Source organism: Seriola dumerili, unplaced genomic scaffold (genome assembly GCF_002260705.1).
Source record: "Seriola dumerili isolate Sdu_G_001 unplaced genomic scaffold, Sdu_1.0 BDQW01000113.1, whole genome shotgun sequence".
Lineage (NCBI taxonomy): Eukaryota > Metazoa > Chordata > Actinopteri > Carangiformes > Carangidae > Seriola > Seriola dumerili.
In genome coordinates, this window is record NW_019174368.1 from 2,471,321 (window position 1) to 2,488,556 (window position 17,236).

The 17,236-nt window shown below is 43.5% G+C and overlaps 1 protein-coding gene across 2 annotated transcripts in view; it reads left to right on the forward strand.

The window, feature by feature from the left end:
- Positions 1 to 17,236, forward strand: part of LOC111223700 (RNA binding protein fox-1 homolog 2-like) — a 43,386-nt gene that overhangs the window by 18,592 nt on the left and 7,558 nt on the right. For both annotated transcript variants that reach the window (XM_022747938.1, XM_022747939.1), the window contains exons 3-7: positions 4,377 to 4,580; positions 5,325 to 5,498; positions 5,957 to 6,010; positions 6,292 to 6,384; positions 17,102 to 17,189. In XM_022747938.1, coding sequence (XP_022603659.1) covers positions 4,377 to 4,580; positions 5,325 to 5,498; positions 5,957 to 6,010; positions 6,292 to 6,384; positions 17,102 to 17,189 — 613 coding nt within the window. The remainder of the gene's footprint in view (positions 1 to 4,376; positions 4,581 to 5,324; positions 5,499 to 5,956; positions 6,011 to 6,291; positions 6,385 to 17,101; positions 17,190 to 17,236) is intronic.

Genomic DNA, 17,236 nt, shown 5'->3' on the forward strand with positions numbered 1-17,236 from the left:
TGAGAGCGATAGGGACACAAAAATCCGGATCCTAGAAATAACAACGGTGATTTGGAAGATAGTGAGGTAATACAGAGGTAGTCATACCCCGGACATTTGAAAGATGCCCGTGGACAAAGACGGGCTGTGAACTAGACGGAGTAGTAAGACATCTCAACATGTTTTAGCTGATGGTTGTTGTCTTTACCTGCACTATTGCTTCTCTAACAGCTTTTCATAAGCTCCTCTGCCCTGGAGCTCAGCCTGAAATATATTAGTCAGGGACTGAATAAAGCCTCATTATAAGGGAAACAATATTTTGTTCTAATCGAAATGAATTTAATTTCTGTTAGTTCTTCCTTTTTAGTTTGATTTTGATTTAGATAAACTTTTGAAAGTTTGTTTTTGAATCACTTTTAATTTAAATCTGCCTAAATTAATTTTAGCCTGCTTCACTTGTCATCTACTATAACAACTAATCATTGTTTTCATTATTGATTAATCAGCTGATTATTTTCTCAAGTAATTGTTTTTTTCTGTAAAGTGTAAGTGCCTGTCCTGTAACTGCCCCGAACCTGAACATATTCAGGTCACTTTCATTCATGGCAAGGAAAAGCATCAAATCCTCACATTTTAGAGGCTTGAACCAAATATTTGGCACTTGACTAAAACGATCATAGAAATAGTTGCAGATCATTTTTCTGTCGCTCGACTAACCAATTAAATACTTGGGAGACACACAGTCCCTAGAAAGTCTGATCTGTTCTCACCCTCCCCCTGCCCTGTCACTCTGCGCAGGCAACTGTCTAATAGAAATGATTTCAGGCGTAAAAGTGGCGCTCTTCTTTTGTTATTTCTTTCTTATTGCACATGCAAGCCATGCTCCTAACCAATACTGCTTGTTTTTAACGATTCAGTGTTTGATTTTGTCAAAAATCTGAACGTTGCAGAGTGTTTTTGTTTTGTTTTGTTTTTTTGGCCATGTTGCCTGAGGTGAGTCTGAGTGTTAGAGAAAATGCTGTCAGTGTGATTACGATAATGATGTTGATGGTGAAGATGATCAGAAGTGTCAAAAACAGACAAGCTGCATGTCACAGATCTCAGCGCAGCCTCAGAGCTGCTGACACTGACAGGCAGCGTCATGTTTGCCTGCAGTTTACTGGGGGAACTAGTTTCTATGTTTGAGCCACGAGGTTCTCACTACGTCAAATACATTAAGAACATCAACTAAAAAATTTTCCGTTTGGTCCTTTTTTTCCTGCCAGATAAACATCAATGTGTCCTCTGGGTCTGTTCCAGTCGCCTATAGATTTACCTTTAAGGGGACGACCTTTGTGTAATCTGATTGGCCCACAGTGAGGAAGGAGAGGCAGCAGCCTCTGCTTAGAGGCAGCCGTATAAGGAGATGGGCTGTGGCCTGTGCTGTGATGGACATCACAGTGCTTTAGAAGCTTTGACTTAGACTTGAGGGGCGGGTGTTGTGGTTTAAAAAGACAAAAAAAAAAAAAAAAAATCTCCCTCTGGCTTTCATCAAGCGTGGCAAGCAAGAGCGAAGAGGGAAGGGGGGAAAAGAGGAGGAGGAGGAGGAGGAGGGGGGCATGAACGGACTTCATACTTACTTCTCCAACCACAGGAAAAAGAAAAGAGTCGGATTGCACAGGGGGAAGAAGCTGAAAAGAGTATTTCTATTCTCAGTCAGGCTTCTTTACAGATGGTTCCAATATGCAAACCCGTCGTGAATTTGCACGACTGATGAGTTTCAGTGGCATCACCGCTCGGCCGCTCGTTCTGTGTTTCTGTGGCCGGCGTGTGCTTTACTCTGGCGGTTGGTTAGAGGCTGAAGTCAGCAGACAGACACAGGCGCATGCTTGAAAGGTTTTGCCGTGAAAAAAAGACCTCTCCACCCCCCTCAACCCTCTCCGTGTGTGGAAAAACATATGGTGTCTCAGGTAACACAACTGCCGTGTGTGTGTGTGTGTGTGTGTGTGCTTGAGGTGAGAGTGAAACAGTGTGGATGAATAGGTCCTACTCTCCAGATGGTCCTTTTTTTAGTTGTAACATCAGGAAAAAGGAAAATAAAAACATCTCAGTTGATATTTGATGGAGCGTTGTCGCTGTCGTTGGCGCCTTCTTAATTCAAAGTCTGCTTTAATATTATCTCACAATGTCAAAATACAGTCTGGAAAGTTTGTGTTGAGACCAGACATAAAAAAAAAAAAAAAAGCATGTCTTTATTTCCCATAATCCCCTTCCCCCTCTCTCTCGTTAAGGCCCCCCCTTTTCTTTTTTCCATTATTTCTTCTCTCCCCCCCCCCTCTCCTTCGACTATATGATACTGCCATGTAGGGCAGTGCTGCTCCCTAGTCAGCGGGTCAGGAATGCCTGTGTGGACTCTTCTGATCTTAACCCACTGACGGCTTTCATCCTCTGCTCTGTTTATTAGTCCCATCAGTTCACATCATGTGAGATCATTGTGCAGTGACACCCGGCGCAGCTGGTTCAGGCTTGGCATTGATTTATTCAGCCAGAAACACGGTGATTATAATAAACAAAGTTGTAGCTGTGCTTTTAAACACCATGACGCTGCGTCTCTGGTGCCCTAAAGCAGTGTCTGGAAAAAAGATACTAGATAACCGGTGTTCATATAATCTAGCATCCCTGTTAATGAAATATCTCAGCCAATCTCTGCCCGACTCTCCTCCACTCTCTCATTCAGTAGGATTTGAAATGTAAATGGCCACTCCTGTTAAAACACGATTAGCTCTAATTCCCTCTAATCATAAGCTTTAATTTTCCTGTTCTGGTGTCACTCTTCTTTCTTTAACTCTCTCTCTTCGTTCTCTGCGTCCAGGATTTTTGATGTGTGTGTGTGTGTGTGTGTGTGTGTGTGTGTGTGTGTGACTCAGCTGTGCGCTGGGATATGACTACAGGACACACCCTTTAGTGGCTGAGTACAGGCTACTACATGTTTATGAGCTCGCGTGCCCTAACAAGCATACTCAGGCTTTGATTTAACCCACCCGACTGTAGACTGAGGCCTAACCTGTGAATTTTAATGGCTCATTATCTCTCTTGAACAGGGTTCTGACAGTTCCTCCTTTATCATTAGGTGACAGAGACTGTAGCGGACGCAAAACACAATCAGTTTTTACACATTCTTTCCTTAACACACATTCAGCCTCACCACAGTGAGACTGGCAGTGGATGAATTTTCCAGATTTTTCCGTGCAGCCTACTTTCTCTGATGCCTCTTCTATCTGTTCGGCCCAGACCCCAGAAGCTGTCCGTCTCGCAGATGGGCCTTTTAGCATCAGCTGGCTGTTTGCAGCCAGCGAGGCAGTCGCTGCAGAAAGAAGAGTGAGCGGTCCGGCTATAGGATTAGAGAAGGAGAGAGGGAGAGAGCTCTTTTGCTTTGCGGCATCTTAGTTACTCTGTCTAATTAAAAAGGCTGTCTGGAGACCGAGCGTCTCTAGGCGTCACCCGGCCCAGATCCTGCCCGTGGCACAGACCAGACCAGTGGTTAATGGTGTTGGATGCTGTGTGTCATTCCTGCCTGGCCTGGTGAGGAAGAAGCAGCGGCCCTGACCCCAAACCCGCTGGTCTTTTTTTTTTTTTTTTTCCTTTTTCTTTTCTGTACCCATTCATTGCCTCTTCCTTTCTCTCACTCTGTGTCTTGGCTGTAAGGGGATTTTGTCAAACTTTATTCCAAGATGCCCTTGACTGTGTGAAATGATTAAAGCGAGCAATACTGCAGAGTCACCTCACGCACACACAAACACATGCAAGATAAGGTGTATGTGTTGGAGCAGCAGCAGCAGCAGCAGCTATAAAGAATCAGTAGATGATCCTGCTGCTGATACAGTTGTAACAGTGCAGAGAAATTAAAAGGACCCGAGGCAAGTCCCAGCTGATACACAGTAAATCTGAATTATAGATGGCCTCTAAAAGAAAGAAATAGAAATACAGGAACCAGTATTCACCCAATGCAACAGTGGCTGTAAAGATGTCACGGCTCATGTGTTTCAGTTAGTATTTATCTCTCCGCATGTCCATCCATCCATCCCATAAGCATCTCTGTATCTCAAACCGTGTATCGAATTTTCTGACTCTTAATAATAGATGTGTTTTCTGTAAATATTTCATGGTCGGCTGACTGAAAACACATGCCTGTCAGAGATATGGAGGTAGAGGGAGGGGGGAGAGGATAGCATGCAGGGGAAGGAGAAAGAGAGAGAGGGAGAGAGAGAGAGAGTGAAATTTAATGGGCAGGATTTTAACCCCCTCACTCTGCCTTCATCAGGACGCTGCAGCCACTGTAACAGGCCTGCTGAGCATATATGTTAAGTCATCTCTCTCTCTTCTCTCCTCCCCCTCCCCTCCCTTCCCCGTTCCCGCAGGGCTCTCAGGATTCGACAGGAGGACAGGAGGGATTGGTGGCCCCACCCTTTACGGCGTTCCCCCCTCCACCCCCACCTCAAAACGGGCTCCCTGGGACGGAGTTCGGCCCTGGGGCCATGTTTGGTGCTGGGGGCCAAGGAGCAGCAGAGGTAGTGGCTGGTGCTAATGGAGCCACCGCCGCTGCCACCAACAACAACAATAACGTAAGTCCTGTGTGTTCATAAAGCCTCTACTAGTAGTTTAGTGACCTGTAGAGTGCATGAGTCATTTCCATGATAATTATAGACGTATAGTATCTGTGGAGAAAGAAACCCACTCCTGTTTTTCTTATTTTTGACAAGTTGTGAAGGGACTGCAGCGATTTTATTATTTTTCTCGCATAAAATTTCAAATGTAGGGCTACACTATTAAAAACAGCTGTAAACACATAAACCACTTTGGTCCAGACTGAAATATCTCAGCATCTACTGGATGGATTGGCACAAAACTTTGTGCAGACATTCATGGTCCCGGAGGATGAATCCTAAAGACCGCGGTGATCCAAAGGTTGCATGCTAACACATTCAAATGAGATGGTGTGAACATGTTAAAACAAGATATTTGCTAAACATCAACATAGCGTTGATGTATGCTAACATTAGCACATAGTTCAAAGCAGCATTGTACCCGTGAGTGAATCCTCACAGAGCCGCTGGCACGACCGCAGAGCCTGAGTGTTGTTATGTGACATAAATACAGGAATCAGATTACATTTAAGATGCAGCTGAGATTATAATGTTTATTTCTAATGCATGATGATGATGACAATTCTGCCTGTTTCCAGTGAGTTACACCCAAAATAGGAGAAGTAGCAGAACTGTCACTGCGCTAAGATAACGATCACGAGCCGTTTCTGCTTCTCTCAACCTTCCATGACGTTTTCTTCCTCGCTCTCTCCCCCCCCGCAGGGAAAGGCAGATGAGACATCCCAGGGTGAGGCGGGTGTACAGTGTGGCACAGGAGGTACAGGTGCAGGAGGCTCCGCAGGAGACTCCAACGAGGCCAAAGGGACCCCCAAACGCCTCCACGTCTCAAACATCCCCTTCCGCTTCCGGGACCCAGATCTCAGACAGATGTTTGGGGTAAGAAGCTGGGAATGTTGTGGGGCCTCATTTATAACAAGATCAATAAATCAGTCTGGGTCTTTGCCTCACTAGGGGTGGGGGGTGTCTCCGAGTAACACAAAGGAAAGAGACTCGTGGGTGTTCTCTCGGTGCTCGAGAGGGGCATTTGGCTTCTATGTGTGTCAGTGTGTTAGTATGAGTGACGAAGCGAGAGGGAAAAAGGGTACGGAGTTGAGTTCAAGGCAGAGGGATGGACAGAAACACTGAACTGCGGGAAGTCGTCTTTTGTATAACAGTGACCCCTAGTGTAAAGTAGCTGTAACTCACACAGTGTCACACAAGCTTCTGACTTTGCAGTAAAACCGCTCTTAAAAGACTGAGATCTAAACCAAACCAGAGACAGCTTTAAAGATGTAAATGATTTGCTTCCTTTTGATTCTGTTTTTGCTCATTTTTCTTCTCAAATTTATTTGCAGCAATTTGGGAAGATTCTGGATGTAGAGATTATTTTCAATGAGAGGGGCTCAAAGGTAAGAGCACAGACGCCATTTAAATTTTCTGAAACACCACCACAATTCTCCCCTGACTGTTGACGGGGTATTCCCACCATGCATGGCTATGACATCATCATGTCATCAGCACGCCACGTTGGAGATCATTGTTATCAAACTTTAGTTATGTATTAAAAGAGGTCAGACTGCGGCCCCCGAGCTCCAAGGTTTCACAGATTCTCATCTCTCCCTTATTCCACAATAATGATGTGTGCCTCTCACTCACCGCCAACCTATTTAACCTCTGCCGTGTACCACAGGGTTTTGGCTTTGTGACATTTGAGAACAGCGCAGATGCAGAGAAAGCCAGGGAAAAGCTCCACGGCACACTGGTGGAAGGTCGAAAGATTGAGGTAATTTTCCCTTCTCTCTCTCTTTCTTTCTCTCTCTCTCTCTCTCTCTCTCTCTCTCTCTCTCCCTCTCTCCCTCCCTCTCTTCTTCTTCTCTTCTGTCTTCTGTCTGTACTCCCATCGTAATTCTGCTTGATCACTGACTGCTAGCTAGCTCCCATCCTCCCTTTAGTGATATGCTCTGATGCAGCCCACTGGTGTCCCACTCCCTGGTCCTCTGTGATGTTTTTCATTTTTTAAATTTAAAAAGACTTGTTTCCTTCTTTTTTCTTTTTGTTTTGTTTTGTTGGTTTTGTGGTGGGAATGATTGGGGGGTGCAAGAACACTACATAAGGCATGCTGGGTACTTTTCCTCTGCAGCATTTATTTTTTTCACATTAAGCTGTTGCCTCTTCACCTTTTTTGTTTTTTGTTTTTGTTTTGTTTTTTTCCACTGATGCGCAACTTGTAGCCACACTGATGTTCCAACTTTTTTCTGCAACAATTGGAATGATGTTTGTGTAGTTGGCACCGGAGGGCACGAGAGGAACGCAGTGAAAGGATGATGCATGGCAGATTGCCGTCAGATGCTCTTATTTTCCTCCCTAGCGTAGAAATCCTTCTGTGTTCCCCTCTCCCGGTGTTGTGGCTAAGTGGTTGTGACAAGCTTATGGCTCCTGGTGCAACAGCAGCATGCTGGGAATCACAGCAACACTGACGCATGTTCACTTTATGGAAGTCTGGATTCTTACCAAAGATCACTTGAGATTTTATGTATGTAAAGTCTATGTGTGTTGAAGTTATTTATTTTCAGTTGAATTGAATATTATTTTTTATTTGTAAACGCAAGCATGTGCTGAGTTTTTTTGAAAGTAGTTTTTTCTTCTTTAATTTAATTGGGGTTTCAATCAGCCAGTTGTCCATGTTGGATCTCTTGACCCAAGCCACTGTAAGCCAAGATTTCTGCATGGGCTTACTGTGGTGATTTCCTTGGTGTGTGTGTGTGTGTGTGTGTGTGTGAGTGTGTGTGGGTGTGTGCGACTCAATTCTTGCATGATGGATGAGGCTGGCTGGACCCTTTTTTTTTTTTTTTTTTTTAGTTCTGTACTCTCAGTTCTGCTGCAGTGTGGTCGAGAATGAAAGACGACCACCTGCATCCACTGGTACAACATGCTCCCTCCGCCACCTCCACCCTCAGTCAATCAGCAAGCTGAATGGATACTGATGGAGCCAATGTACCCTGCATCAGTCAACAACCTGTGTTGTCCCTGACATTGCTTTAATCTGATTGTGTGTTTCCTCCCAAGTTTTTGCATGATATCAGTCACTTTTATTAATCGGCGATCCAGTTTGTCGTTTGTCTGTGTTTTTCAGTTGTCACTTTTGCATGTACTCTGTTGTACTCCAGTAGCGGTGTTGGGCTGTAGCAGGTCATGTATCGGCTGCATGGTGGGCCAGCAGCAAGAGTCTGTAGAGTGTGTTTCTTTCTGTCTGTTTATGGTGCATGGGCTTGAAGAGACAAAAGGCTGGCGCAGGACAAACCGTGGATTTGTGTTTATACATTCTTTCAACTGAGGAGAAAGGGCCGGACATTTCTATTTGAGGCAATGCTCTCTGGCAGTTCTCCCTCCTTGCAGATGTTGCTGCAGTATCTCTTGCTTTAATTGGTCATATCATTTCAGAGTTTGTTGAACTATGTTTTCGGAGATGGCTAAAGATAACTAGAGTAAACATGTTACGATTCAGAAACTCTGAAATATAGGCCTACTGTATACCATTGTTATACATAAATATTTTACTATTATTGTGTGTGTGACTGTAGTTCACTGCTATCCACTGGCATGGGTTTAGTTGATGCAGCCTAAGTGTGCATGGTTGGTATTTTAATATGGACGTGTGTAGCCCAACTGACGCAGTTCTGCAGACAGCTGGATGTTTTTTTTCCTTGCATGTTTATTCTGTTCGGCTATTTCGTTGAAATAGTTTTGGGTGATGGGACGTGTTCAGTTAGCATGAAACCAGTTGCACCTGAGTGCCTCATAGAAACAAAGGCTGAACTAGCTGAGTCCATAGAATGATTTTTTTGACTGAGTGTTTTATAAAAGTTTTGCTGTCCCGAGCTCGAGTGCTGACATTTCTTATTCTTGGTGCATGCCAATGGGAGTTAGTTAGTAGTTGCTCTCTTAGCTTAGCTGCCCATAGTGTGCATGTGTGTGTGTAGCGTATATGAAATAGAAAGAGATTTGTTGTGCTTAAAGTTATACTGTACTTCTCTTTGTCTGGAATAAAACTCTGCGCTTTGAAGAAGTCAGTTTCCTGTGCGCTTCCAATGTATCCATGTAAGTGGCCCAACTACAGTTCACTTTGTCTCTACCTGCTTCTCTGTGATCCCATCTCATCACCATTAATGCTGTGTGTATATATGTATATATGTGTGTATATATATATATATATATATATATATATATATATATAGGTGTGACAGTGTGTATCTTACTCACGTACACGCACACCTCAATGCATCTCCACCCGTCCACGGCTGTCTCTGATTCTGTGTATGCTCTAACATAAATGGTTAATCAGTCCTCACTCATAACATCTGTCTGCCGTGGGCAGTAACATTTTGGCTGTTACTGACTTGTAGGACACCCTGCAAAGCTAACGATGGATAAATTCTCTCCTAATCATTTAGTCACATATGTGTAGTCACATATGTACACACATTTCATTCTTCTGCTGCAATTACAGCCTGAACAGGAAGTGTATTAGGGTCTCTGCATGGTCCCATTTGCATAGCTGATGATAAAAACAAAATCGTGACGTTTATCACGGTCACGCAGAGCGATATTTCTTCTGTCCAGGGAGGGTACACGGTTTTAACGTTCCCTTCCCCGTTTCTCATCAGGCGGCCGTTTGAAGATCCAAAAGGAAATATGTAAAACAGCAAGGTGCACGCTGGCTAAATTACATTAGTAATTTTAGTTTAACTGTTCCGTCTCTCGGCACGCCAAGATTAAGTTCTCCACGTTTCAAAACAAAGAGATTGTGGTGAACTCGTGTTTTTATTTTTAATCTGACCAAACAATCAGTATCATACAAAAGCATCTGCAGGTTTACGCAGGATTTCATCATTTTTTTTCCGGGCTCCTCTCTGACGCGCTTCGCTGTAGGTTTGTGCACGAAGCAAACTACGCTGTGGAAACGTCAATTGCAACTGCTGAGAGGAAGACAGCAGACGAGAGACCATGCAGAAACCCTTAAGACTCCCAGGCCCTAACTACTGCTTCAAGGTTGTGTGTTTGTGGTTGGTCTGTGTGGCTGGAGTGTTACGGGAAGTGACAGCTCCTCCGCAGCGCAGAGTTTTAGTCAGACATTTCAACACAATGGCGCAGAATAGCTGAGTTGTCTGAGTGTGTCAAAAGTGGTGCAGCTCTGCATGCGAAGGGATGGTGGTGGTGGTGGTGGTGGGTGGGTGGTATGGTGGTGGGTGGGTGTTACTGAGTAAAGAGTGTCATCATCACTGCATGGATGTGGTGAACGGGATGAGAAGAAGCCGTGCCTGTGGTTCTGCATGCCTGACCATGCACACTCTCACCAACCAATGCTGCCGCCACACACACACACTCCTCAATGGGACAGAGCTGGCCTTCCACTGGTGGGTGGGTGTTACTGAGTAAAGAGTGTCATCATCACTGCATGGATGTGGTGAACGGGATGAGAAGAAGCCGTGCCTGTGGTTCTGCATGCCTGACCATGCACACTCTCACCAACCAATGCTGCCGCCACACACACACACTCCTCAATGGGACAGAGCTGGCCTTCCACTCATCTCGGCCTGGGCCTTTTACCAGCCATTTCCATAATGAACACTTTTGGATGATTTTATGCAGTAGTATTACTCTTATTGCGAGAGTTTGAATCGGTAAGAACTTGATTTTTGAATTGCTGAATTGGCGATGGCCTGAAGCGGAGGATTACCAGCTCCTTGTGTCCCAGTTTCATAGATGAAACCCCACCCCACCCACCACCCTTACGAGCCTCCCCACTGCTATGGATTTGATCGGTCCTGTTTTGTTTTGCTCTCAGATCTTTCTGTTACTGCATGATTTGCCCCAGGACAAATTAACGAATGAACTGTGCGAGTTTTCATGTGTGTTTGCTTTTGTACATGAGTGAAAATGTAGAAAAAAAGGTTGAAAGACAAGGGGAAAGAGAGTTTGTACTTTGCCCTTTCCAACCCTCAGTCTTTGTTTGTGTGTTGACTCAATTCTTTCTCTTCCTTATCCCTTCATTCTCTTGTCGCCAGTCAAGTTTGTCTTTCTGTCGTTTTGTTTTGAATTTGAAAATTTGCAGTTTTTTCTAACTTTAATATCTATTTTGCCATCATCTTTGTCTGCCTTATTTTGTTTTTCCACTTCTGTCCATCTATTTAGTTTCTTCAATTTCCTGCCTTATTTGTATTGTTTGACTGTCCTTCAGTATGTTCTTTTGTGGTGACTGGTTAAAAAAACTGGAAATTATAGCCACTATACCCACAATCAGTTTCCAAACACACACACACACACACACACACACACACACACACACACACACTTCTCTTGTGGCCTAACTTTACCACACAAGAATGAGTCATTTCTTGCAACATCTAACCAAAATACCTCCGCTTGTCCTTTTGACTGGAATAGACCCAGACAGCATTAAAGCAACCTTTTGCTATTCTGCTCTTATGATGGAGGGTGGTGTGCATCTGTATCTGCTCTTCTGACTTTTCCTCGGAGGTGTTTAAACTCACTGCATCATCTCAGTCCCTCACTGTACTGCACATTCAGTTGCCTAGTTTCTGGGGTTAGGACAAGGTCGCCCCGTATCTTCATTCTCCTGTACCATGTCTTTTGTTCTCTAGAGCACCAAATACCTTCCTGTCACTGGTCTGATTGTTGTAATGATGCTCAGAGCTCTGTTTAGCACTGAGAGCTAGCATCCTCTCCCTTTTCTTCCTCTTTCTTCTTTCTCTTATATTCTGTTCTGAGCTGTAACACTGCTGCTATCAGGTTTTAATTTCACATGGGGGCAATAAAAGGGGGGGGCATTTAGGTTTCTTTTGTTACTAGGATTATTTGTTCCTTTATTTATTATATTTTTTCTGTTTCCCTGACGACTTCTGTGTGTTGTTGTCAGTCTCCACGGTAACCACTCGCTGTTTCTACGGCAACGGTAAGTTGTGTACAAACATCTATCACTGAACTGATCCCCTTCCCACCCCACCCCTGAAATGGGCCTTTGACACAGCATTATGTACAATATACTGTGAAGTGACAATATTAGTCTTTGCATTTTCTATTTACCAGATGTAATGATCGTAGGCCCACGCAGTGTAATGCCCTAGAAAGCAATTGGTATTATGTAACTTTACAGTGCACAGCACAGCACCACAGGCACACAGACAGACGGACACAGCATCCTGCAACACATTGGATCTTTTAGCGGTAATATTCTCTCCACACGTCCGTCCCCCACCATGTCATTAACACCTCACTGGGAATGACCGAATGTAATCACCCTCTTCTGTGCAATCACACGGCTATCTACAATCCATCTGATTAATTCTCCGTCAGACTCAATGTATATAGTTTTCTTCTTCCTGATTAATTAAAAATCAGCAGAAATGATATGAAGCTTTGCTCCCTGTTGCTGCCTACGATTGCTTTGAGTGAATGCAGACCCCGAGCTGCAGGGCATATAACGCTGCTCTGGTTTTGAATTCCTTTATTTCACTGACCTGCCTGCTTTTTAGCACAGCGTACTTTGTCAAATGTTATCCAAGTGGACACAATGTGCAGTTGAAAAATGCGTGCGTAACACCCCTGCCTGTCTTTACTGCCGAGACAAAGACCTTCCAAATGTACATAATAGACCAGCACACTGTGTCCTGCCATTAAAAACGAATCTGTTCGTTGGGGATCTTTTGTTAATTCATATAAGAAATAAAATGTGTTGAGAAACCATGCTGTCTGGATTGGGTTGCACCAGCTATTCATAAATCTATTACTAGGTTAGAACATAATGTTCTTAGTAAGTATCAGCTACTTTCAAACTAGTCATTTACTAAATTGGGTTGAAACTTAAGAACTGTCTTGGCTTGTAAAGACTTTATGTAGTAAATTGGTTGCTGTTCAATCAGCTGTGTAAACAGGAAGTCACTGTAGCACCACGAGCCACCATATCCTCCAAAAGTTTTTGAATTACAAAAAACTATATCTTTTGTAAAGATGTTACTTTGTTTTTATTCATGCCTGTGTAGATGGAGAAATATGTGTGTTTCAGTGCGTGTAAATATTTAGCAGCCACTAATATCTGGGTAAGAAATAGTTTGGTTTGATTTAGTAATTAGTAGACACTTAGGTTTTAATTAGGCTAAATTTGAACTTACGAACAGCTGGTGCAACTGGCTGGTGCAACTTACCAAATCAGCCAGGCTGTGTCCCAGTTCACTCCCCATTTATTATATAGTGAGCAACATTTACCCTCCGCCATTTTATTCGAGTGTCCGAATTCTGAGTGTGTGAACGTGTGTCCACTACAGCGGCAAAAAGTGTGTGAACCCTTTGGAGTGACCTGGTTTTCAGCATTATTTGGTTGTAAAATGTGATCTGATCTTCATCTAAGGCTCAAGTACAGACAAACACAATGTGCCTCAGCTAATATCACACAAACAATTATTATCTTTTGTGTCTTCATTGAACGAGTTAAACATTCACAGTGCTGGTGGGGGGAAAAAAGTAAGTGAACCCGTGGGTTTAATAACTGCTCGAACCTCAGTAACCTCAAACAAGCTCGTCCAGTAGCTGCTGATCAGAGCTGCTCCGTGTTCATTCTTCGGCTGTCTGGGGTGAGCGGCTCTGTGAGTTAATTGCGCAGCATCTCTACTGGGTGTTACCGCTCCAACAGGAGGATTTGCTTTGTTTGAAATCGTTTTACTTGTGATGTTTAGGGTCCTTATCCTGCTGCATCGCCTAGCTTCTCCTGAGCTTCAGCAGGTGGTGCAGTCACCCTGACTTCATCCTGGAAGAGACCTTGGTATTCATTTTCCCCTTCGATGATGTGGGAGCTGTCCAGGCCCACAGGCAGCAAATCTCAGCCCCAGATCACGACGCTCCCTCCTCCCTGCTTCACCTTTGGCCTGATGTTTTCATGTTGCTATGCACTTCCCTTTTACGCCATACATAGAGCTGCATGTTCTTCCCAAACAATTCAACTTTAGTTATATCATTCCACAAAACACTGTTGTGCCTTCGGAGTCGTCTCAGCCGGACGCCCACTTCTGGGGAGAGCAGCCACAGAACTTAATCGTTCCATTTATAGACAGTTTATTCTGACTGTGCACCGACGAATAACTAAACTCTGTGAGATGACTCCGGTAACCCCTCCAGCTTTATGCAAATCGACAATTCTTCATCGTAAGTCTTGTGAGATCTGTTTTTCTTGTGGACAGCAAAACTCAAAATGTTTGAGTGCTCTCAACCTTGTTTCATTCACTGGACTCCAGGTTTGACTCCAGGTAGCGCTCGTTCGTGTTGTTAGCCGAGGGGTTCACTTACTTTTCTGAGCCTGCGCTGTGAATATTTTAATTGTTTTCAATAGGGACGAGAACAACCCAATTAGTGTGTTATTAGTTAAAATAAAGTGTTTGTTCATAATTGTAACTTGGATGAAGCTCTGACCGAGTTTGAAGGTAAATTTATACATAAAAGAAAATATTTCCGAAGGGTTCACTTACTTTTTTTGCCTCAAAAATTCATGTTTTAGAAATTTAAAATTCATGATGTCGCACTACTGTCTGCTAACAATCCCACAATGCAGTGCGCTGCATTTTATACATGACAGTGATGACGCAAAACATGATCATGATTTAAAATCTTGATTTACTGCTCACTGCGGAGAAAACGGTGCAGCGCCTGTTATATGGGGGAGGAGTGAATGAGGGAGCGATTTGGGACTCAGCCCCAGCGTTGTTGTCACCATATGCATCTCTAAACCGATATGGGGTTTACCTCGCTGTGTTTTTTGGGTCTCTATTATGCTGCCATTTTGTTTTTCTCTTTTGGTTTGGTTTTTTCTTGTAGTGGACTGTCTGTGTATTAGTAGTCGTAGTAGTAGTCGTAGTCGTAGTGTACTGGTCCTAGTTTGTGACACACGGTTCTAATGCCTGGCATAGTGTCTCATGTTTATTTTATTTCTCTCCTTTTTTGGGAATGAGGATTGCTCTCTCTCTCTCTCTCTCTCTCACACACTCTCCCTCTCTCTCTCACCCTCTCTCTCCTTCTCTCTATCTCTATCTCTCTCTCTCTCTCTGTTCCCTCCATCCTTTGGTGCTCTGTTTCTCAACCCACCACATATAATGAGATTTTCAGGAGAATGGTCACCAAATCTAATTGCTTTATTTGAATGATGCACCTTGGTATATATGTTGTGTTTTAAACAGTAATTGTTATTAGTTTTTTGTGTTGCTCATGTAAACTTTCTCCCTTTTTTTCTCTTTCTCTTCACTCCATCTTTACGTTCTCCTGTTTTTTTTGTACATGGACTGGCTCTGTCTCTTTACTTCTCACCTGCATCCCTTCCTCTTAACTTACCTGTCCCATCTTTGTCTCGTATGTGTTCGATGTGGGAGTGCTGCGATTGTTTTTGATTGGTCTCTATGCTGCATCCAACGCTTGCTGATTGGCTGAATTTTTTACTTTTTTTGGTTTGTTACTCACTCTTGGTCATGTGATGCGCCCATATTTGGCTGCGTGTAATTTCTGTGTTATATGATTATTAATTTTGTCAAACAAATGTTTTTGCACCCCCTCTTTCTCTCCCTCTCCCTTGTATTTATTTTAAATATTTCTTTTTAGGTATGTAAACCCCACAAGTTTGGTTTCATATGGAAATGTGACTTCATTTTGTCCAGGTTTATTGTTCAGGCTGGACTGGGAGGGCAAAAGTGGGATGAGAAAGGCTGAATGTTTTATTAATCATTAACACTTTGAGATTTGCCTTCCATATTGGTCTCTGTTGATTTGCATGTATTCCTGTCAACCGTTTACCCAATTTCATTAATTGCACATTACGCAAACACAGGTACACGAACTGCACAAACACAGCTGATTGCCCACCATTGATATAGGCTAACTCTTTGCTATCAGGAAGTGTCACTCATCTACATAAAACTTCTCACAAGTCGGGACAATTTGTCACTATGATACAAAAAAAGAAAAGAAAAAGTGAACATTAATTTGATTCATTGACTCGGTTTCATAACATCTCCGCTCAGACACCCGCGAACAGTTGCGTCAGATAGCTAGCCAGGCTAGGCTAATTGAATTGTTTGCCACTGACCTTGTCATTTGCTATGAGGGAAAAATGAGGTAAACCTCATTTCCATTTGAATGTAGCTCGGCAGATAAAGAACATGACTCACTGAGAGAAGCAATGTGAGTTGCAGCCTCGGCCTTAATGGTCTTCTAAATGGGAGTGCTGCGGGGATGTACACACAAGCGCTCTCATTCCTCAGTCTTTCTCTCTCTCATTCTTTGTCACACACACACACACACACACATGCACGCACACACACTCTCCCCTCATCCAGCCAAAAGGTCATTAATCTTTAGCTTGTCACACAGTCAGATGTGGAGCTTCAACAGCACACTCAGGCAGTGTGGGTTATTACAGAGAGCTACAATCTCCTTCTTTTAAAGCCCATCAAAGGAAGATGAGGATAGATCAAGGGAGCAGAGTGTGAGCCTTTGAAGCTCAGAGAGGAGATTAGCAGCCATCTTGGATTGAAAGGCCTGAGCATTAGTGTGAACTGTCAGCCATCGTGCATGGTACATGCACATCCACAATACTTTCACCTGTGCATGCCAAAAGAAATGTGTAGTCACAGCAGCGACATTTCCAATGTCGCCCATGGCAGCCCTCATATCCCTACACAGTGAATCACCAATTCTCTACTGGGCAACTCACTTTTAATTGCATGATGACTAAAAATCCCCTTAACAGCCGCCCACCCACTTCTACACGCAAACATGGACAATCACACCAACACACGCACACACACACACACACACACACACACACACACACACACACACCATTGTCAGGGGTAAAATTCTTCCGCACTGATCACCAGGGTTCAGTATAACAACAGTGACCTTTACATTTCAGACAGTCATCTTGGTTATGACTCTTCTGCAGACTTAGTTTCATTGTGCAGTATTTTAAAGACAGCGCCAGCAGAAAGTGCAGAAAATAATCCAAGAACATGTCGTCACATCCGTGTTGTTTGGTGGGCCAGCAGCTAACTTTAAGCCAGTGTGCAATTTAACAATAAAAAAAAAAACAAAAGTTATGTTACAGACTAATTACACGGCAAAATGATTGGAGCAAATGTAAACCAGACATTGATACAAGTAAATGTGCCGTAACTTCAGATGACACCAGCGATTCGTTAATGAACCAGTAAGAATAAAAGAACTGGGAAAATAGAATTAAATATAAATATGTGCAAAACATAGAGGAAAGTATAATAGCAGCACATAGCAGCAGGCATGTTGAATGTAGTTCTACTGTAAGAAATAAACATGTATCAGCCTTGGCCTTGCGAGCTAGTAATCTTTGTTTGAGTCTGTGTTGCTTTAGTTTCCTCTGTTGAGTTGTTGTTGTCTGTCTCTTTGACCGTTTGCTCCTCCGTCCTCAGGTCAATAACGCCACGGCCAGGGTGATGACTAACAAGAAAATGGTCAGCCCTTACCCTAACGGAGAGGCGCTCAGCACGCTGCCTTATGGTAACGACCACACGGACACGCACTAACAATGAGCCGCGGCCCGCCTA